At 49.7% G+C, this 17,731-nt stretch overlaps 1 protein-coding gene across 5 annotated transcripts in view; it reads left to right on the forward strand.

The window, feature by feature from the left end:
* The first annotated feature begins 1,020 nt into the window (after positions 1-1,020).
* LOC144948635 (uncharacterized) overlaps positions 1,021-17,731 on the forward strand; it is a 74,628-nt gene continuing 57,917 nt past the window's right edge. For 2 of the 5 annotated variants that reach the window (XM_078878250.1, XM_078878253.1), the window contains exon 1: positions 6,712-7,606. In XM_078878250.1, coding sequence (XP_078734376.1) covers positions 6,736-7,606 — 871 coding nt within the window. In that variant the 5' untranslated portion in view covers positions 6,712-6,735. Of the gene's footprint in view, positions 1,101-6,521; positions 7,607-17,731 lie in introns of those variants that run through there. The other 3 variants (XM_078878255.1, XM_078878252.1, XM_078878251.1) reach the window with 3 other exon arrangements.

Raw genomic sequence — 17,731 nt, forward strand, 5'->3', positions numbered from 1 at the left:
GCCATCCCAACGTTGCGTCAATGTTGGCACGTGTGCTGGGATATTCGCATGCGCGTGAGTTGAGTGCGTGAGACTCAAGTCGCCCTCTACATTAACACAAAAATAATCAGCTGCGTTGTAGAGAATATCAGTAACGCAATGAATTATAGGCCTCTTTCACAAACTGTATTTGTATACAGTATTCACATTGGGATAAAAAATAACACAAGTACTTTTTTTTTTACACCCGTTAGCCACACGGCCTTGAGCAGCCAGAATTGAGGCTCGCTTTAGTTTGTCTCAATGAGTATTCCCAGTGGGAAAGGAGAGGTGTTGGGAGGGGGTGGGGGGCGGGGGGAGGGGTGGGGGTTGGGAAGTGGGGGCGGGTTTGGGGAGATGGGAGGCGGAGAGTTGGGTGGTTGGCGGGTTTGGGGGGAGGGGGTGTTTGGGGGTGGAGGGGGTGGCGGGATTGGGGGGAGGGGGCAGGGTTTGGGGGGAGGGAGGCGGGTTTGGGGGGAGGGGGTGTTTGGGGGTGGAGGGGGTGGCGGGATTGGGGGGAGGGGGCAGGGTTTGGGGGGAGGGAGGCGGGTTTGGGGGGAGGGGGTGTTTGGGGGTGGAGGGGGTGGCGGGATTGGGGGGAGGGGGCAGGGTTTGGGGGGAGGGAGGCGGGTTTGGGGGGAGGGGGTGTTTGGGGGTGGAGGGGGTGGCGGGATTGGGGGGAGGGGGCAGGGTTTGGGGGGAGGGAGGCGGGTTTGGGGGGAGGGGGTGTTTGGGGGTGGAGGGGGTGGCGGGATTGGGGGGAGGGGTGGTGGGTTTGGGGGGAGGGGTGGCGGGTTTGGGGGGGGTGGGGCGGTTTGGGGGGGGGTGGGGCGGGTTGGGGGGGGTGGGCGGGTTTGGGGGGTGGGGGCGGGTTGGGGTGGGGGCGGGTTGGGGTGGGGGCGGGTTGGGGTGGGGGCGGGTTGGGGTGGGGGCGGGTTGGGGTGGGGGCGGGTTGGGGTGGGGGCGGGTTTGGGGGGAGGGGTTTGGGGTGAGAGGGGGAGATGGGAGTGTGGGCAGTTGGGACCACGTGACCGTCATGGCGGCCAGGGAGATGTCGCCGATCGAGCCGGAGCAACGGCCAGGTAAGCGCTTACCCGAGATCAAACCCGAACCCTCACCCCAGGTGGGTTGCCGGCCACAGCGGACAGGGACCTCAAGAGGTTGGGGACTCGGCGCCCAAGACGGGAGCTTCGCGTTTTGTGCCTGTGAAGATAGTTTAGGCCAGCGGCCTAGGCGGAGGGGTCGGAGCCTACGGTCTATCCTGAATCATAGGCCGGGGAAGGTGATGATTAACTCGGCCGAGATGCGCTTCTCCGATACTTCCCGCTCCTCACCCTCCTATCCGTTGACATTGTTTTTCATAGTTTATTCACGTTTTGATTGGCAGGGTGGTAAGCAAGGCTCTGCAGAGTGTTCGTGAAATTGTTTGATTTTGTTTTGGACGTTAGCAGGATGTGTGACATAGAGCAATATGTACTGTTTTGCTTTGGGCTATATGTGTAAATACAGAAATGACGTTCGCTTTATTTTTGGCAAAGATGCTCGTTTTGGTAACGTGGTTAATCGTGCGAAGTCTTTATTGTAAGAGTACGTACGTTATAGGTTGCCATGGTAACGGCGTGAAGATGCCAAGTTGCGCTACTGGGTTGTCGTAGTTAATGGCTGCGGTCTTTGCAAGTATTCCCAATTAAGTGGCGTGTGTGTGTTCGGTGTGTGTGTGTACATTGACTAAATTATTAATTGAGCACCTGGTGCAAGGTGTAAATCATCAGCCCTGTGGAGGCAAAAGTGACCGGGCACGGTGCTGACCACATCATCATGTTCCACAACTCCACCCCGTTCAACTGTCTATTAGGCTATATGCATCTGATCTCTGGTATATGGTGTGCGTGTGTTTGTATCATCTTGTATACCAAATGCTCTAAGCTTCTCCTTGTGTAGTCTGCATCTCTTGGCACATCCGTTCTCTCTTCACTCCGCAACCTCCCATCTCACCCTCGGATTATCCCTACTCCTTCTGCACTGCACCGATGACATCTCTATCGCTAAACGGGCACGACATGGGCTGTAGAAGAGATGGAGTGATGTGGTACAAGAGGACGTGGAGCTGAGTGGACTTGGCGATGACTGGTATCAGCGGTGTGAAGATCGGCCTCTATGAATGAGGCTTGTGAAAGACGCTACTGAGCAGTTGGAGGCAGTCGCCTTCTAACAACTGAGGGCAGAGGAGCGACGCTCACAACAATGAGCAGAGCGCCGGGCGGATAAAATACAGCAAGTTAGCACAGTAGGGGGTACAGCTGGTGCATCTACCAGTCATCTCGGTCAGTCAACCCATGGCACCTGGGTCTGTCCCGTGACCTCCCGTCAGCGAGCCTTCGACACTTCACGTGGCCTCAAAGTGCACCTGGCCTGGCACAGACGCCGTGGTGTTGTCACCGTAGTGCAGTGGTTAAGGCACTACGCTATGAACCTGGCTTCCACAGTTTGATTCCTGCTCACGGCCAACACTCGTGATGATTATCTGAACCGGCCCTGGGCATCCCCTAGGTCGACGCAGCCTCAAATTAGTACTCGGTGCAGTGTGTAAACATCGCCACGAGGGTGAGGCAGCCGGGCGTGCTGCTGGCCACCCACCTCCTCGTATCCCGTGTCGGCCTTCATAGGTGCTCGCTAACAGATATACATTGTGGGGAGCGGTGGTGCAGTGGTTAGCACACTGCAAAGACCCGAGTTCATTTCCCGATCACGACCAATAACAGTGGCGAATATTCGAAAGGGTCGGTTTGCCACTATATATGCAAGTTTATTTACGTGTATGTGTGTATTGGCACAGTGGGTCGTGCATTTATAACCTGGCACTTCCTGCCAGTGTGCCTTTTCCACTTCACGTGGCCTCAAAGCGCACCCAGCTTGGCTCAAGCACCATATTGACATTACCGGAGCTTCATGGCAATTGGCTGTTGCTGTCTGTTCACTCGGTGCCAATTGCTGGCTCCTGCTGTTGTACTGTGCGTTTGTCTGCCACCTGAATTTGATACTTGGCCACAGAGTGATATTCGAACTGGTGTTGGGCCTCTCCGAGGGCGGCGACTCGCCCGAAAATGAGAACCCAGTTGCAGTGTGTAAATAAGAGCAGTGGGCACCAAGGTAGCTTGGTGTTTTGGCCTCACCGCCTCGTGCGTGGTGCAGGCGTTTGTCTTGCATTTTCACGTGTATTGCATGTGTGTGTGTTGTGTGCGTGGTTGGCAGCATTGGCACAATATTTAATGCACTGGGCTAGGATCCCTTCAACTTGAGTTCACTTGATTTGAAGCTTTCGTGACTGCAGGAATGCATCAGCAGCAGACCATGCTTTCCCACCTGAGCAGCAGACCATGCTTTCCCACCTGATGACGGACGCTTGTGTTGCGCCCGAAACGTCGTGATCTATTTTATTTTATACCTACGTGACTTTACCGAAAGAACCAAAGAATATTGAGTTCACTTCCCTGCTTCTCCTGGTCTGCTAGTGGTGTTTGGTGTGTGTGTGAAAATCAGGTCTGGGTGAGACGAAAGTGATCATCACCATTAATGATTCTACCTTAATATCTCATAAGTTAGGCAGGTTTCATTTGTGGTAAATGTAAAGTTAACATATACATCCACGGGATAGTACAACTTGGTTATTTAAAAGGACAGTTTGGCAGGAATATTGCAATTTCACTGCTGTGCAATGTAATGACATGTCTTGGGGTCTTCAAACTATCAGAATTAATAATCGTTTTCTTTTGTGTGTGTTTTGTAACTGCCTCAATTACATTTATTTCACGTGTTTGAACTCATTTCTGTTTTTCCCCCTCTGCATTTGCCGACTTGCATTGCATACAATTTTAATGCGTCGTAAATAGTCGATCTCTACACACACGATTCGATGCGCCTCTCTTGAGCAAAACAATTAATTCTAGTCCACAAACGGTTACAATCCGAATGGACGGATCTTGGCCATCCTTTTTTTGCTTGTGTACAGCGAACAAGAGAGTGCGAGGTGACGCACGCATGAGTGCCCAGCACAATTGAAAGTCCCCTATTTAGACCCATCGCTACGCTCACTCTCTTAAAGTCCAGGATTCTACCCTTCCCACTGTGTGACCTCCCTCTCCAAACAGCCTCGCCCAATCCCCCTCCTCCTCCTCTCTTCCTCGCGCCCTCACATGCTGAGCTGGTATTTTGCGGAAGGTGACTGCAGATTTGTGGCCATTGTTCCGTGAAAGATGCCCTGCTGAGGAGCTTTAACCATCCCGTGCCTTTTTTAGCATGCTGGTGCGTGGCGGATTAGCGTGCGCGTGCTTTACAAATGCTAATTGCGTTGGCGGGGGCACGAGTTGTACTCAAAGAACAACCATATTTTTTCTTTGCCTAAAAGGTAGGGAATGTTATCATTTTGTTTCAAAATAAATTTCTCCCTCCCTTACTTGGCCCAACTAAATATATATTCCCAAGCGAGGCCACTTAGTTGTGTAAATCCCATGTGCACAGTGTGTCGCATGGGGGACGCCTGCACAAGCGGGTACATTGGGAAAGTGCGTGTTGGTGCAGACAATGAAAAGCCGTGGTATTACAAGCTTCTGATGTCACCAGCAGACACGATGTTAGCCTACTGGTTACGACACTCACTCGTTGTGCTTTGCTGTTGAGCATTCTGAGTAAATGCATGCTTATCAAAACGCTGTTGCGTGCCTTCACATTATTTATATAACTGTTATTTTGTCCTTCAGGCCATGGACTGCCAGCACCAATATCAGTTTTGTTTAAGCAAAGCAAACCTGTGTCTCCGCACTCGGTTTGGTTATGCATATGAAGGACAACGGATCCCAATAAGTCAGCTCCAGGAAGAAAGATTCGCATCACTCCGAAACATTTAAATTTAGGGTACAACGACTCTCTCCCCCCCCTCCGTTAATCTACAAATAATGTATTTTTATTATTGTGAATGTAGCTCCCACTCGTGGCTACCAATACAGGTTTGAGCCACCTGCGATTTAAGAAAGTTTCTCAAATGTATTGACATGATGCGCGCTCAGCCTTGTCACCATTTTCTTTATGATGATGGTAAGTCACTCAAAACTACATGGGAGAGATTTTCCAAAGTGTTATTAAGTTGTAAATATTATATTATGGATATTTAGCTAACGTATTAATTTGGACAGCTCGGGATGCACAGTTGAGGTGAGTAGCTACAAGATTACAGCTATTTTTGTCGATGGCATAAGAGCTGTTTGCCTTCTTTAATTGGAAAATACATAGCAAGCATTGCCCCCTACTGCGAAAACTTGGCAGATCGTTCCTGCAAAAGAGTCGCAAGGCTCAGTGAGCCTTTCCTGCCAAAACAAGCACAACAAATCTAATAATAATTAAAAGCCTGCCAGCAGCATCGCTTTACCGGCACTGGATGTGCGAAAGCGCCCTTAAAAATCCACTGCGGATTTATTTCCTGCCGATGTTGCAGCCTGAATGCGAAATAACGAGGACGGGGAAGCAAGTGCTTGCAAGAGGGCTGATTTATAAATACGGCCCGAGAGAATGTGTAATCACTGACGTTTTGTTCTTGGAGGCTGGGGTGCAAACGGCGGACAATGGTCCTTTACCATTTGCATAAACTCCATTTGGGACACGATGGCGTCGTGAAGGTCGTCTGTCGCTGGCGTGTTTTGCCTCGCGATGGCAAAACGCAGATTTGGAAAAAAACATCTGCGGCCGTGCACACAGGCGGTAAAAGACAGGCAAAGATCCCCGCATAGCCTCGAACAGAATGTTAGCAAGCGGCTGTGTAGACCGCCACGGTACATGAGGGTGTACTCGTTTTAAGGTTGAGTTTCCCTAGGGTAGGCTCAGACATTCGTCACTGATATTCGCCGTCAGCAGTAACTCGGGTGACCAGGTTCACTTGGCTATCTACTGCGCCACCGCTCCACCACACGGACACACACGCACATACACGCAGATCAGTAGCACCGACAACTGCCATTTGTCACTCGGTGGCGGTGACATCACCACTGCACTTGTACCAGGCTAGGTGCACTTTGAGTGAGGCTACGTGGAGTGTCGAGGTTCACTGGCAGGAGGTAACACGACAATCCCAGTTTTTTATGGGTTAACCGACTGATATGACTGAAATACGCAAACACGCCTGCACGCATACACGCACACAGTTTTACTCTACATACATAGAAAGCAATATACTTGTGACGCATCTGTATCTCGGTCAGATGTCATTTGGCTCATTGTCCACAGGACCGCGATTTCCAAATAAACGCAGGCACTTGAGTTGCGCAGTGGGTATGTTGTCAACGTTGCATTTTCAAAGTGCGCCACAGAAGCGTCCGTGGATTTATTAACGCGAGTTCTGCGCAGGCCCCGTCGCTTCTAATCAGGGTCACCGTAGAGACGGTGACGTAGCTCGGCACGTGACCCCCCCCCTTTCCCCCCCTACCCCTTAATCTCTCCGGCCTTCCTTCCAGCGCGTTCTGTAAATTGCAGCCGCTATTGTTGCTGCGCACAGCCACAAGAATGAGCGTTTCCATAGCAACTCGCACCGCCGCCGTCACAGCAGCAGCAGCATCATCGGTCCAGCTTGGGGTCATTGGGTTCCGCACTGCACACACGTGCACCCACAGTCAGGCGCCGTGATTGGCTGTGGCAGCGGTTGCCGCGGCGGCGTGAACAGGGGAAGGCGCCATGGCCCGGAACGAGGGGCCGAGTGCGCATCGTGTGCCGGCGCTGTCACCTCGGGCCGCCACGGCGAGCGGGCGACTCTTCACCATCAGGGAGCAGGATGAGGGTCGGGGGGGAGGTGGGCGGCCAAACCGGCGGTGGCAGCATGTGCCGTCGTCTCTCAAGGTCGCTCATGATTACCGGAGTCCGCCGTCCGGCAAGGATACGATCCGGCGGGGAGAATGCGGCGGTCGTGGTGATCGGGATGACGGTCGTGGAGATAGTGGCAGTGGTGGCAATCGAAATTTAGTTGGCTGGGGTAGCGGTCGCGTTTGGGGCCGTGATGGTGGTAATAGTGGTGGTAGTGGACATGGTAGTGATGGCAAAAGTGGTGGTGGTAGTGGTGGCAGTATTAGTGGCGGTGGTAGTGGCGATGGCAGTTGTGATATTGATGGTGGTGGTATTGGGGATAGTGGTAGTGGCGGGATTAGCCATTGCCGTGGTGGTAGGGATGCTGACGTTGGGGGCAGCGTCGGTCACGAACCAAACCAAAATGGTATCGCCGGTGTCCCCGTTGCAAAAATCGTGGTGGAAAAACGATTACGGTTTGAGCCGAAAGTCAACCATTCTCATGGGAAGCAGTCGCACAGCAAAGGAGTTCGCAAACAGAGACGGGAAGCTCACGGTCCCAGAGCTGTCAGTGTTGTCCTTTCAAAAGTGAGTCCCGGAGGTTCGCCGACGTGTAAATATGCCGGTGGTGCAGTGGAAAGCGCCCGAGCGTCCAGTGAGAACGGGGCCTGCTTGTTTGTGGCCGGTTACGTGACCTCCATCAGCGCGCGGACCACAAAGTGTCAAGAGAGGCCGTCGCGTGCCAAACCGTCCAGACACATCGCAGGTACAGCAGCCTGAGACTTTCTCATTTTTGTTTAGTTATGATGAAAACATAGAATTGTAACTGTAGCAAAATTTGTTTTAATGCAGAAAAGTCTCCAGGAGGGTCCTGCTATACTGTCCGTGAGAGTTTGTCTTCATCTCACATCCAAGTACTCATCAGGCTCAACCCTGCTTAGCTTCCAAATTATGACATATGTAGGGTGATGCATATGTATTATGTTGAACTTCTTTCGCACCGTACGTAGTCAACGGTGCTAAGCAGAGGTGCGGAGTAGGCCACATCGCAGAATTGCCAAATCATTGAATGCATTCATCAGCAGACCTACCAACTATTCTCTTTGGCAACCTAACGGATCATAATTGTACTTCTTTTATTAACCCAGAGGGATAATGTGCTGAGCCAATCCCCAAACCAGGATTTTTTAAAATGTTTTATTCCACATCCTCCCTCACATCATACTAGGCCTCGGCAAGGTAAGGTAATTCACCCTTTTTACCGGGTAAAAGGGTAAAGAGTAAAGGTGTCGACATGCCAAGGGGTAAGGTAAAGGGTAGGGTAAAGGTAGCGTGGAAGAATTACCCAGTAGGGTAAAGGTAGCGCGAAGTATTACCCGGTAAATACCTTGTTTACCGCTCGCTAAAAGCTCCGTGGCGCAGTCTGTGGCCTCCATTTTAAATTGGAATCATTGAGAGTATTCTATATGAATAAAGCGCTCTACCTAGCATTTACCTGTTATAAACCTTGTTCATGTGTAGTAGTGCCCCAGTAATTACCCTGTAATCGGGTAATTTGTATGGGATAAGGGTAAAATATAGGGTAAAGGTAGGCTCGTTGTTTTTACCCTTTGCCTTTCCTTGCCAAGGCCTACATCATACATTGCAACATCCTGACGTTCTGGACGGCATTACCAGGGGCATCGACGGTATCAGGCACACCGGACTCATTAGAGCAGGCCGGGGGGGGGATTTTCTTTGGGGCAGGGGGGGGCATTGCCATTCTGGGCTCAGGTATTTAAGACTGGTCTAAGGTTTAGGAATGGATCCCATGTACGTGTGTATTCTTCTTGTCTCTGAGCGTATCGATCAGATGCTCCAGTGCTGAGATTGGGCCTAATGAATTCAGCCATTGAGTATGGGAGGGGGGAGGGGAGTTCGTCCAAAACCAGGATTTAAACTCTCAAACCTGAATCGTGAGAATCCATCAGAATGTTGGGGGAGATAGGAGATACAGTCGTTCCATGCTTAGCGAGAGCTGTTTGTGGAGCAATTCCCCTTCATCCTGCCAAATGCGCCTTCGGTGTTGGCTGGGTTTGGCCTTAATCCACAGGCCAAAGCATATCGGGCTAATTCCATGTGCAGACATATTAATTGCAGAATAGCGACCACATTCCTTTTTGGCTTTTGGGAAAGTTAATATTTCATATTTTGTCGTTCGAACACGGCGTTTAGTCCAGTGCAAGAGGGTCACCGTTTTGCCAAATTTTGCCATTGCCGCCACGATTTGCTCGTCTTTCGAATAGCTTTTGCAAACGACGGTCATCGACCATTTCGAGTAAATTGGCAGTGGTGCGCACAAGTGAAAGTAACAAAAGAAAAGCATTCGTCAATAACACTTTGTGGCCTTGGAAAGAGAAGTACACGTTGGCCGATGTTTTGGGCAATGGTCCTTCATCATTGCACATAAATAAAGCCACAGAGGTGGGTACTCTACCTCTCTGGCCTCTCTGTTAATGCATGGTAACCATAATAGGATCACTGTTGAATGAAGCCCCCCCACCCCAAGCTGTCACCATCACTCCTGCTCCTGTGTGATGTTAACATTCCATCTGACACCTGCGCGAGACTTAATTTCGTGGCTCCATCTCCGAGGCGGTTGTCTTATCGTGTGTGGTTGCCTCCTGTGGCACTGCCACTTTGTCATTAGTCTCTGCACTAGGACATCATCAGAATTAGCTGTGTGTCCAGCGGAAGCCCACTTCATTTACAGTTGATATGATGTCACTAATCCTCCTGTGACTCAGTGTAATTTCAAGCATGCACCTCTCTTATGATGCTTTGTACTTTTTTCAGCTTTTGTTGGATTTTCTTTGTCCATGGATGAGCCACATGGACGTTTTCCAAGACAGCTTATCTGGCAAATGATAATGATGTCATTTATTTACTTAGGAAAAGCCAAGGTGAAAGGGAGTTTTACAGCCACATGCACTCAGCCAGAAAATTGCTTGGGTTTTGATGGAGTGTGTGGAAAATGCCCAGTTTCCCCAGTCCAAATTCTGCTCATCGCTGGATTTCCTACTATTATGTAGTGATGGTGTTTCATGATAATGTTGATAATGATGGGGATGGTGTTTATGCTGGTGATCATGTGGTTGGCGGTAGTGGTGGTGATGATGATAGTGATGAAAATGACTGATAGTGAAAAAGCTGGTGGTGATTATGCTGGTCATGCTTTGGTGATAATTTTAGTGGTGAAGGTGATCGTGATATAATGGTGATGATGACGATGACAACTTTGACTGACAGTGATGATGATGGTGACGATTGGTGTGTACCTATTCGTGGTGGTGGCGTTGTTGAGGACGATGACTGACAGTGATGACGGTCGGGTCGTGGCGGTAATGCTTGTGACAATACCGACAAAGATCATAGTTACGTTGATGTTGATGGGGGGGGGGCGTCTCCACGGCTTTGAATGTTTTGGGACCTCTCCACTTCCTGTGGGAAGGAGGTAGAGGAGGGGGGTGGGTGGGTCGGCTGCTGCCATGGGGGAACAAAATCTCACATCTGCAGGGGCGGTGGTGAGGTCAGCTCGAGTCGTGTGTTGGCGGACACACGCACGGTTGCTATGACACGTGATGTGCTATGGAAATAAGCTCTCCCTACAAGGTAGCTGGCTGCCGCCTACTTGCCTCAGCTGTGCCGGCAAAACCCGGGGCTGCTTGGGTGTGGTGGTTCGCCTGGCTTGTGCCGGGCTTTCGGTGAAATCCACCGCCCACCGCCGTTGGCAGTCCAGGGTAGCCACTTATCCTAGTTTTTCCCAGCATCGTTCTTTCGTTAGAAGTAGCTGCTGTCCTGGGAAATCTGTAAGCATTTCTCCACGCACGTGAAGGGTCCCTTGTTTTGTAAGAAAGAGTAGGCCATTCTGTGTGCAGCATCATGGTCCAATTTTTTTTTCAAATTTGGTGAATGATGTGCAAATTACTTCATTTGTAAAGCATTTGCAATCTTCACATTCTACAGTCTAAACATAGCAGGATTCTTCTGAAAATGAGTCTTGAGACTCAACGAGGCTTTCCTGGGTAAACAAGTGCAGTGGTGGGCAGTAGAGACGGGGGGGGGATGAAAATGATGGGGTGTGTCTCTTGCCTTGGCAGTGGGAAGTTCTAGGCTCACAACAACCTCCAGCCTATAGGTCTCTGTGTGGGAGTCTTAAGGTAAGCAAGGGATGAAATAAAATGGGAGAGACCTTTGCCCAGTATTGAGAATCTACAGCTCGTCAACAACAACATCAACAACAACATCAACAACAACATGAGCGTAATAGTATACCACTCAAGACGACGCATTTACACATTCTTCTGCCCTCTTCCGGTAATTGAGATATTGTTAATCTTCTTCTAATGTTATGTCCCCGGTTCGTTTGCACTTTGGAGGTAGCAACTGCAATGTAGCGTCGGTGCCCAATGAGTGTGGATTACACTCTGTAAGTGAGAACCTTATATTTCGGGGACGGTGACGGTGGCATGTGTCATGTGTCATGCTCCGTGGTCATTTGGAATGTGGATTATATAAAGTTAAACTCGGTGAGTAACGTCTGTTAGAAAAGGTTAAACCCGCTCGTTGCTTGAAATGGGCGAGTCCCGATCCCATCGGTTCTCATGAGCTCGGCAGACTTGAGCCCGGTGAGCACTTGGATTGGTGACCAGCAGTGCTTGCCAGGTGTTGTAGGTGAGGCATGGGGGCTACAAAGCGTGGCCAGGAGATGGCAGTGCAAAGTTTATACAGTGGTGGATTTCTACAACACGAAGTAAAATTCTAATTATTAATGCAATTGGCCAAATAAAATTTAGTAGGACCCTCCTGAAATAGTCTTGAGGCTCAGTGAGGCTCTACTCTCTTAAGTGGCATCATTATTTTAGTTTGGATTTTCACTGGGCTTACTGATGCATACATTACAGAGTGGGCTATTTCACCACTATTATTGGAAAAGTGTTCTCATTCCTTTATATAATGTTATGTGCTTAGCCAGAAAAGCTTCACTGAGTCACAATATTTTACTTTTTGCAGCAGTGCTCTGCCTGTCACATTGGGGTATTTAGCTGGTTACCTTTTGAGGAATGGGTTGCACGTGATATGAAACTGGAGCACCGGGAGGAAACCCCGTGCATATGAGAGGAAATGCTGACAGTGTTTATGAACCCACTTGCTGTACTGATGTCTCCTTGCCAACTCGCAGCCCCCAGCGGGTTTGTGAGTTTCACAATTCTGTGTGTAATGCACCCTAATCCTTCTACTTCAGAGGTGGGAAACATTTTCCTACTGAGGGCCGCTTCGGACAAAGCTCCCCCGTTCCCCACTTTTCATAGGCCGCTCATGAGCACGCACGTTAGCGCTTGTCCAATAACAACTAGAAAAATAATTATGGCTCACTTGTGCAGATGACTGAGTGCGCCAAAATTAGCAACACTGTCATGTTTCCAGGTTGAAAATATTCCTCTCGTGCACGATTAGTGCGGCCAACATGGTGTCAGTGATGGATAATTATCATTTTGTGGGCAGTTTCGAAGAGGCAGGCCTGATGTGACCGCGGGCCGTGTGAAATGAAGCCTTGGGCCGTAAGGATTGAAGTCACGGGTTGTACGAAGTGATGTCAGGCGCTGTACGAATAGAAAGCGTGGGTCGTATGAAATGAAGTCACGGGCCCTGTCAAGTCCATGGGCCATAGCCTCCCCCACCACTGCTTTGCTCCAAAATTAATGGATTGCTGGTATGCATCACCGCTTAAGGAATAGCATGTAAACACATAAGAGGGCGACAATTGCTATCAATGTAAACATTAACGGTGCGTTAAGGGACTTAATGTAGCATGCGTGTACAACAGCCTGCAGCATTTGTAAGAGCTTATCGCGTATAATGCTTAATGCGCCATGAACGCACACGGCCGTTTATACTGCAGCGGTGGTGAGTGGCCAGCAGTGAGTGGCTGATGCTGATGTGCGTGGGATAACGGTGGGAAAATGAGCGATGCGCACACGCGATTCGGCCCCCGCATTGCCCCTCGTAGGAATTCCATCGCGACGGATGAAATGTCAACATCGCAGTAACCAATTTCTGTAATAAAAAAAATGTCAGAGTGGTTCTCTGCTCCATTGAGCCTGAAGGCATTGGTGCTCAGCTCCTGCACTGCAGAATCGGTGTTTGAAATTCCACATTTTTTTGATGGGGACTAGCTTTTATCCAGAGGACGAATTCTCTTGACTTCCTCAGAGTGTTACTTGTGTTTGTTCATCGTTGTCCCGTAGGAAAGATGGGCCGAGTTAACGTCCCAACCAGGATGTGAACTCACAACAGTCCAACTGCGAGTCTGCTCCCTCTCCCGTCGAGCCACCTACCCTGTAAATGCGTGAGATTCATCGGACAAAACGTACGTGCAGACTGGAAACAAACAATGTAGAGGCGGCCGGACCTGGGGCTGTCCACACCATTGTGTGCAACGCCAGCCTTGATAGGTGCTCACGAATAGCATTTTCCCCTGCCAGTCTATAAGACTGAATCGGGGCTGGGGCAATCTTTGTCTGTATGTGCTCGTGTGTAGTTCATGTTTCCATTGCTATTGATCTGTGTTCTGTGGTCTGGAAAGTGTTCTTAGTGCCAAGCCTGGTCCCTTGCCAGCAGATAGGAGGCTTCAGCAGAATTGCCCAGTTTAATCCTGCACCATTTATAGACCTGTCTGCTGCAATAATTGAGATTGCATTCTTGCTGCCATAGAGAGAGCACGGTAGGACAGTGGTTAGCGAACTGCCCGATTAACCACCTGGTCACCTGAGTTCGATTCCCTGACGAGGCCAGTATGAGTGGCGTGCGATATCGTTTCTCCCTCTTTAACCTGCGCTGAGGACCGTGGTGAAGTAAAATCACAATCACTGTTGTGTGGCAAGGGCTTTGTCCAGCCGCTGCTTGAAATTAAACTGAGCTCTCATGTCAAGTGTGTTCATGGTTCAAGCCCAGTCATTCCTTAACCTTAAATTCGGTGGTGCATTTCATTTGTACAAAAATTTCATCTCTGAGAATAAGTTTATTGGTTTGACAAGTTGTGTGATGAATATTGCAGTTTGTAGCAGGGCAGGTGGGGAAAGTGCTGCCACCTATTGTGTGCATCAAGATGTCACGTGACAGGTTCTTATAAGTAGTTCTGTGATATCTGCTTCTGCGGGCTATCCACTAAACAAGGAGGAGTGATTCACTGTTCTGGTATTTCTGAATATTGGCAAACAGACAAGAACATAAAAAGTTGATTTAATAAATTAATGTCACACGTAAGTTTGCATAGCCAACATGTTTTTCTATTGATTTTTGGGTTGGGCTACGTAATGATCTGTCCAAATCTTGTATCGTCAAGACCCACGTCCGAATGTAGACAAAATGTGTTGATTGGACGCGCCGGGTAGTGGAGGGTCTGATCAACACACATTTGGCCAGAGTTTGAACCCACAAATCAATAACGAACCAGTTATTATTGTTTCAGCTTCTCTGTGTATTATTATGCACAGAATGCCTCTGATTCCCACTCTTGTACTTGTCTGCTCCCCCATCACACGACACTAGGCTCTGCCCATGACCAGGCCTCGTCCTTTCCCCTCCTTTTATGTCCCGTGCCCCACTGAAGCCAGGGGAGGACTCTCTTTCCCCCCCCGCTCCCCGTTTTCACGGCGAGCTCGCTCGTTAAAACAAGACACGCACGGTTGGCAGAGATCCCGGCACCTAGGACAACAGGAGGACAACGCTCGTCGTCACGCGTGACTGAGCGGTCGTGGCCACGCAAAGAGAAAATGCGGGGGCCGCGTCTGTAGTGAAATGGGGGCCCTCTCAAACTGCTGCTTGACTGGCATGCCAGATACGCCGCGTTGGTGTTGTTGTTCTTATGCACCATACGTAGCCAACTGCCAATCACCCATGTCTATCGTGTAATTTACGCAAATTGCAGGTCCAAACGCTGTAAAATTGGTAACGCCGCACACAGATTTTGCACGGAGGTGCAGGAAACCACAGACAGAGCGGGAAGGAAATGAGCCGGAATTCGCGCTAACATTTGCACAACCTCTGTGGTCCTATATTGGGATGGTTTGTGAGCGGCATTCATAATTAGCGTTTGTACACATGGGAGGAAATCGGAGTGCCTGGAGAAAACCTGCACACGCGATGGGGTTTTGCACTCAATCCCCAACAATTGCCTGACCTCTGGGGGCGGTCCTGCATTGGGATGTGTGGCCGCCAACTCCAAGTCAGCAGTGCAGGTCGTGTGTGCGTGCGCTTTCGTATGCGCGATGTCATTTACATCTCAAGTGCTGCATACGAGCTTTGCTCTGCTTTGAAACCTGCATAATGGAGTGAGCGGTGTTGTTTATGAGCCGTACCCCTGTGCCGTATCTTTTATATTTTTCCCTGAAACCAGCTCAAGTAGATCGTGCTTGCAAGCCAAATGAGCGGCTAAATTACGTAGGTGGCATTTTAATTTTTGAATGGACTCACCTGAGAGTGCGACATCGTGCGTACATGTTGCGTACATCGTGCGGGCAACAACAGCCGCCGTTCACCAGTGAGTGGCGGTTCGACGTCACCATGGCTAGTGTGCCAGGCTAGGTGCACTTGAAGTGTCGAAGGCTCGCTGGCAGGAGGCCATAGGACAGACCCGAGGTATTGTGGGTTTTAAAGTCGCTGACGTGTCTGGCAAATGCACCACCTGTGCTCCCCACTGCCACAAAGACAAGGATCACCCGTGTGGCCTTTACAGACTTTTGGGGCCAGTGCCGTTAGTGAGCACAAGGAGGTGGTTTTGCCAGAACCACTGATAATGTTTACATATCCCAGGTACTAATTTCAGGCTGAGTCGACCAAGGGGAGGCACAGAACCAGAATATTGGCTGTGAGTGGTAATCAAACTCAGGTCCACCGGCTTTATAGGGTGGTTATCTAATCACTACGCTACCGCTGCTCACAGCCCTGCACACGCACACACATTTCAAGTTTCAAGTTGCATTTATTAGGTATAGCCCTGTGAGCCATGCGGATCTTGAGTCGGGTGCAACCGCAACAAACAAAAATATGAACAGAGAACATCTAAAAGCGATGACGCAATGGCCAAAGTCAAAATCACGTGGTGTGGTTAAATGTATTGCTCATCTGTATTGCTCATCACTTCTTCATACAGCTTCTGAGTGAGAGTCTGTGATTGGTACAGAGATGATTAGCTCAGCCGTTCCCTGTGTGTGTAGGTTGGTTTTGTGGGTGGATGGGTTGGGTGAATTGGGGCTGGGATGTGGGCAGGGTTCTGGGCAGGGCAAAGGTCACCTATTTCCATGGCACTATCCCTGTCAGCCAATGGCAAGAGCTTACCAAACATCATTACCACCACCATTCAATTACCAACCTAACCTTCGATTTATTTGCGGACAAGAGTGATGACCGAATGTCTTCGTGCCTGTGATTTTGCTCGCTCCCACTTGGCCATTTTCCTCTCTTGTTGATGATAATTATGAGGGTGTGGAGTCCATTTAATTTGTTGAAGAGGTATCACCGGGTCCTGTATCCTCATTGTCGCCGAAATTGCTGTGTATTTTTTTCAAAGTTGGTGTCGTTTGTCACGGTATTTTTTTGGGTCACCCGATCTCTACCCTGCGTCAAAACCCAAAAATGGTGACGCTGGTTTGGCAGTGGGTTCGCAAACGTGGAAAAAACTCAACGTATTTGGTCAACAACCCGGTGGCTCTCAAGAGAAAACCCAAAAAATCGGCCAGGCAATGGAATGCGTCTGTCTCGCACGTCCACCGCGGAGATGGAGCGATGAGATTAGCTAGTTCGTTTGCAGGTGATGCATGGATTGGATCGTTGCATCTCAGTATCGTGAAAGGTGGCGGCAGTGGCGGTTGAGGTATTTACCGTGGCTGATGATGATGATTATGATATAAGAATGAAAACAAACCCTTTGTAGGGCAGTGTTATTGACGATGGTGTTGAGTTTTTGTCATTTCTACCATCCATGTATGCACCCTTGCTGGAATAAAACCCCAATTGTGAGCTCATACCAGGTCCATTGGTTCACCATGGTTGACGCACTGCCCGAGTGAACCTGGCGACCTGCGTCCGTTTCTGGCTACGGCTAACATCGGGTGACGCTTGTTTTCAGAACGGTTCCCGGGCCACCTACTTCACCAACACGCGCTGACCAGCATGTTGAAGTATGGCCATACAACCCCCATGATTAGAACAGAGTCGGCTTGCAGGCATTCTTCCAGCGGTGGATTGAAAGAGAGCTCTACGGTTAGTTTTTTCATTGTGAGCTTAAGGATTTTCCGCATGACTAGAGGCGATGTTTAGTAGTCCTAGAAAAACGCGAGTGAAATAGATAATAGTCTTAGGACTTGTTTTCACGAGTGTCCTGCTACATTGGGATGTGTTTTGCGGTTCTTTGCGTGTTTGGCTTCATGTGGGAGGAGACGAGAAACCTCGCCACGCGTACGTGGCAGGGGGCAACACTCCAAAACTCAACAAAGTCATCTCTGAAATTCTATTGCTATGCTGCTGTCTCCTAGACAACGCACAGGGCAAGCCTGCAATGCGTGGTATTCCCAGGCAGTGTCCCGTCCAAGTACTAACCAGGCTCAAAACCAGCCTGGCTGCCAAGTGCCGGGACATAACCCACACGTACAGATGAGTTGGTAAATTTCAGAGTTTGTAGTTGCTAATATTGTTTCGCTCAGGGTTGGCACGCAGTGGTTGGAGTGCTCTGTTAGCTCACAGTTGTAAGTGCGCAGGTTCAAATCCTGCTCATCACTTTGTTTGTCGTGCAACAGTGGCAATGCTGTGAATAGACTTTGCCACTCCATAGGAATGTGGAATTGCCACCACT

The sequence above is a fragment of the Lampetra fluviatilis genome, chromosome 50 (assembly GCF_964198595.1).
Source record: "Lampetra fluviatilis chromosome 50, kcLamFluv1.1, whole genome shotgun sequence".
NCBI lineage: Eukaryota > Metazoa > Chordata > Hyperoartia > Petromyzontiformes > Petromyzontidae > Lampetra > Lampetra fluviatilis.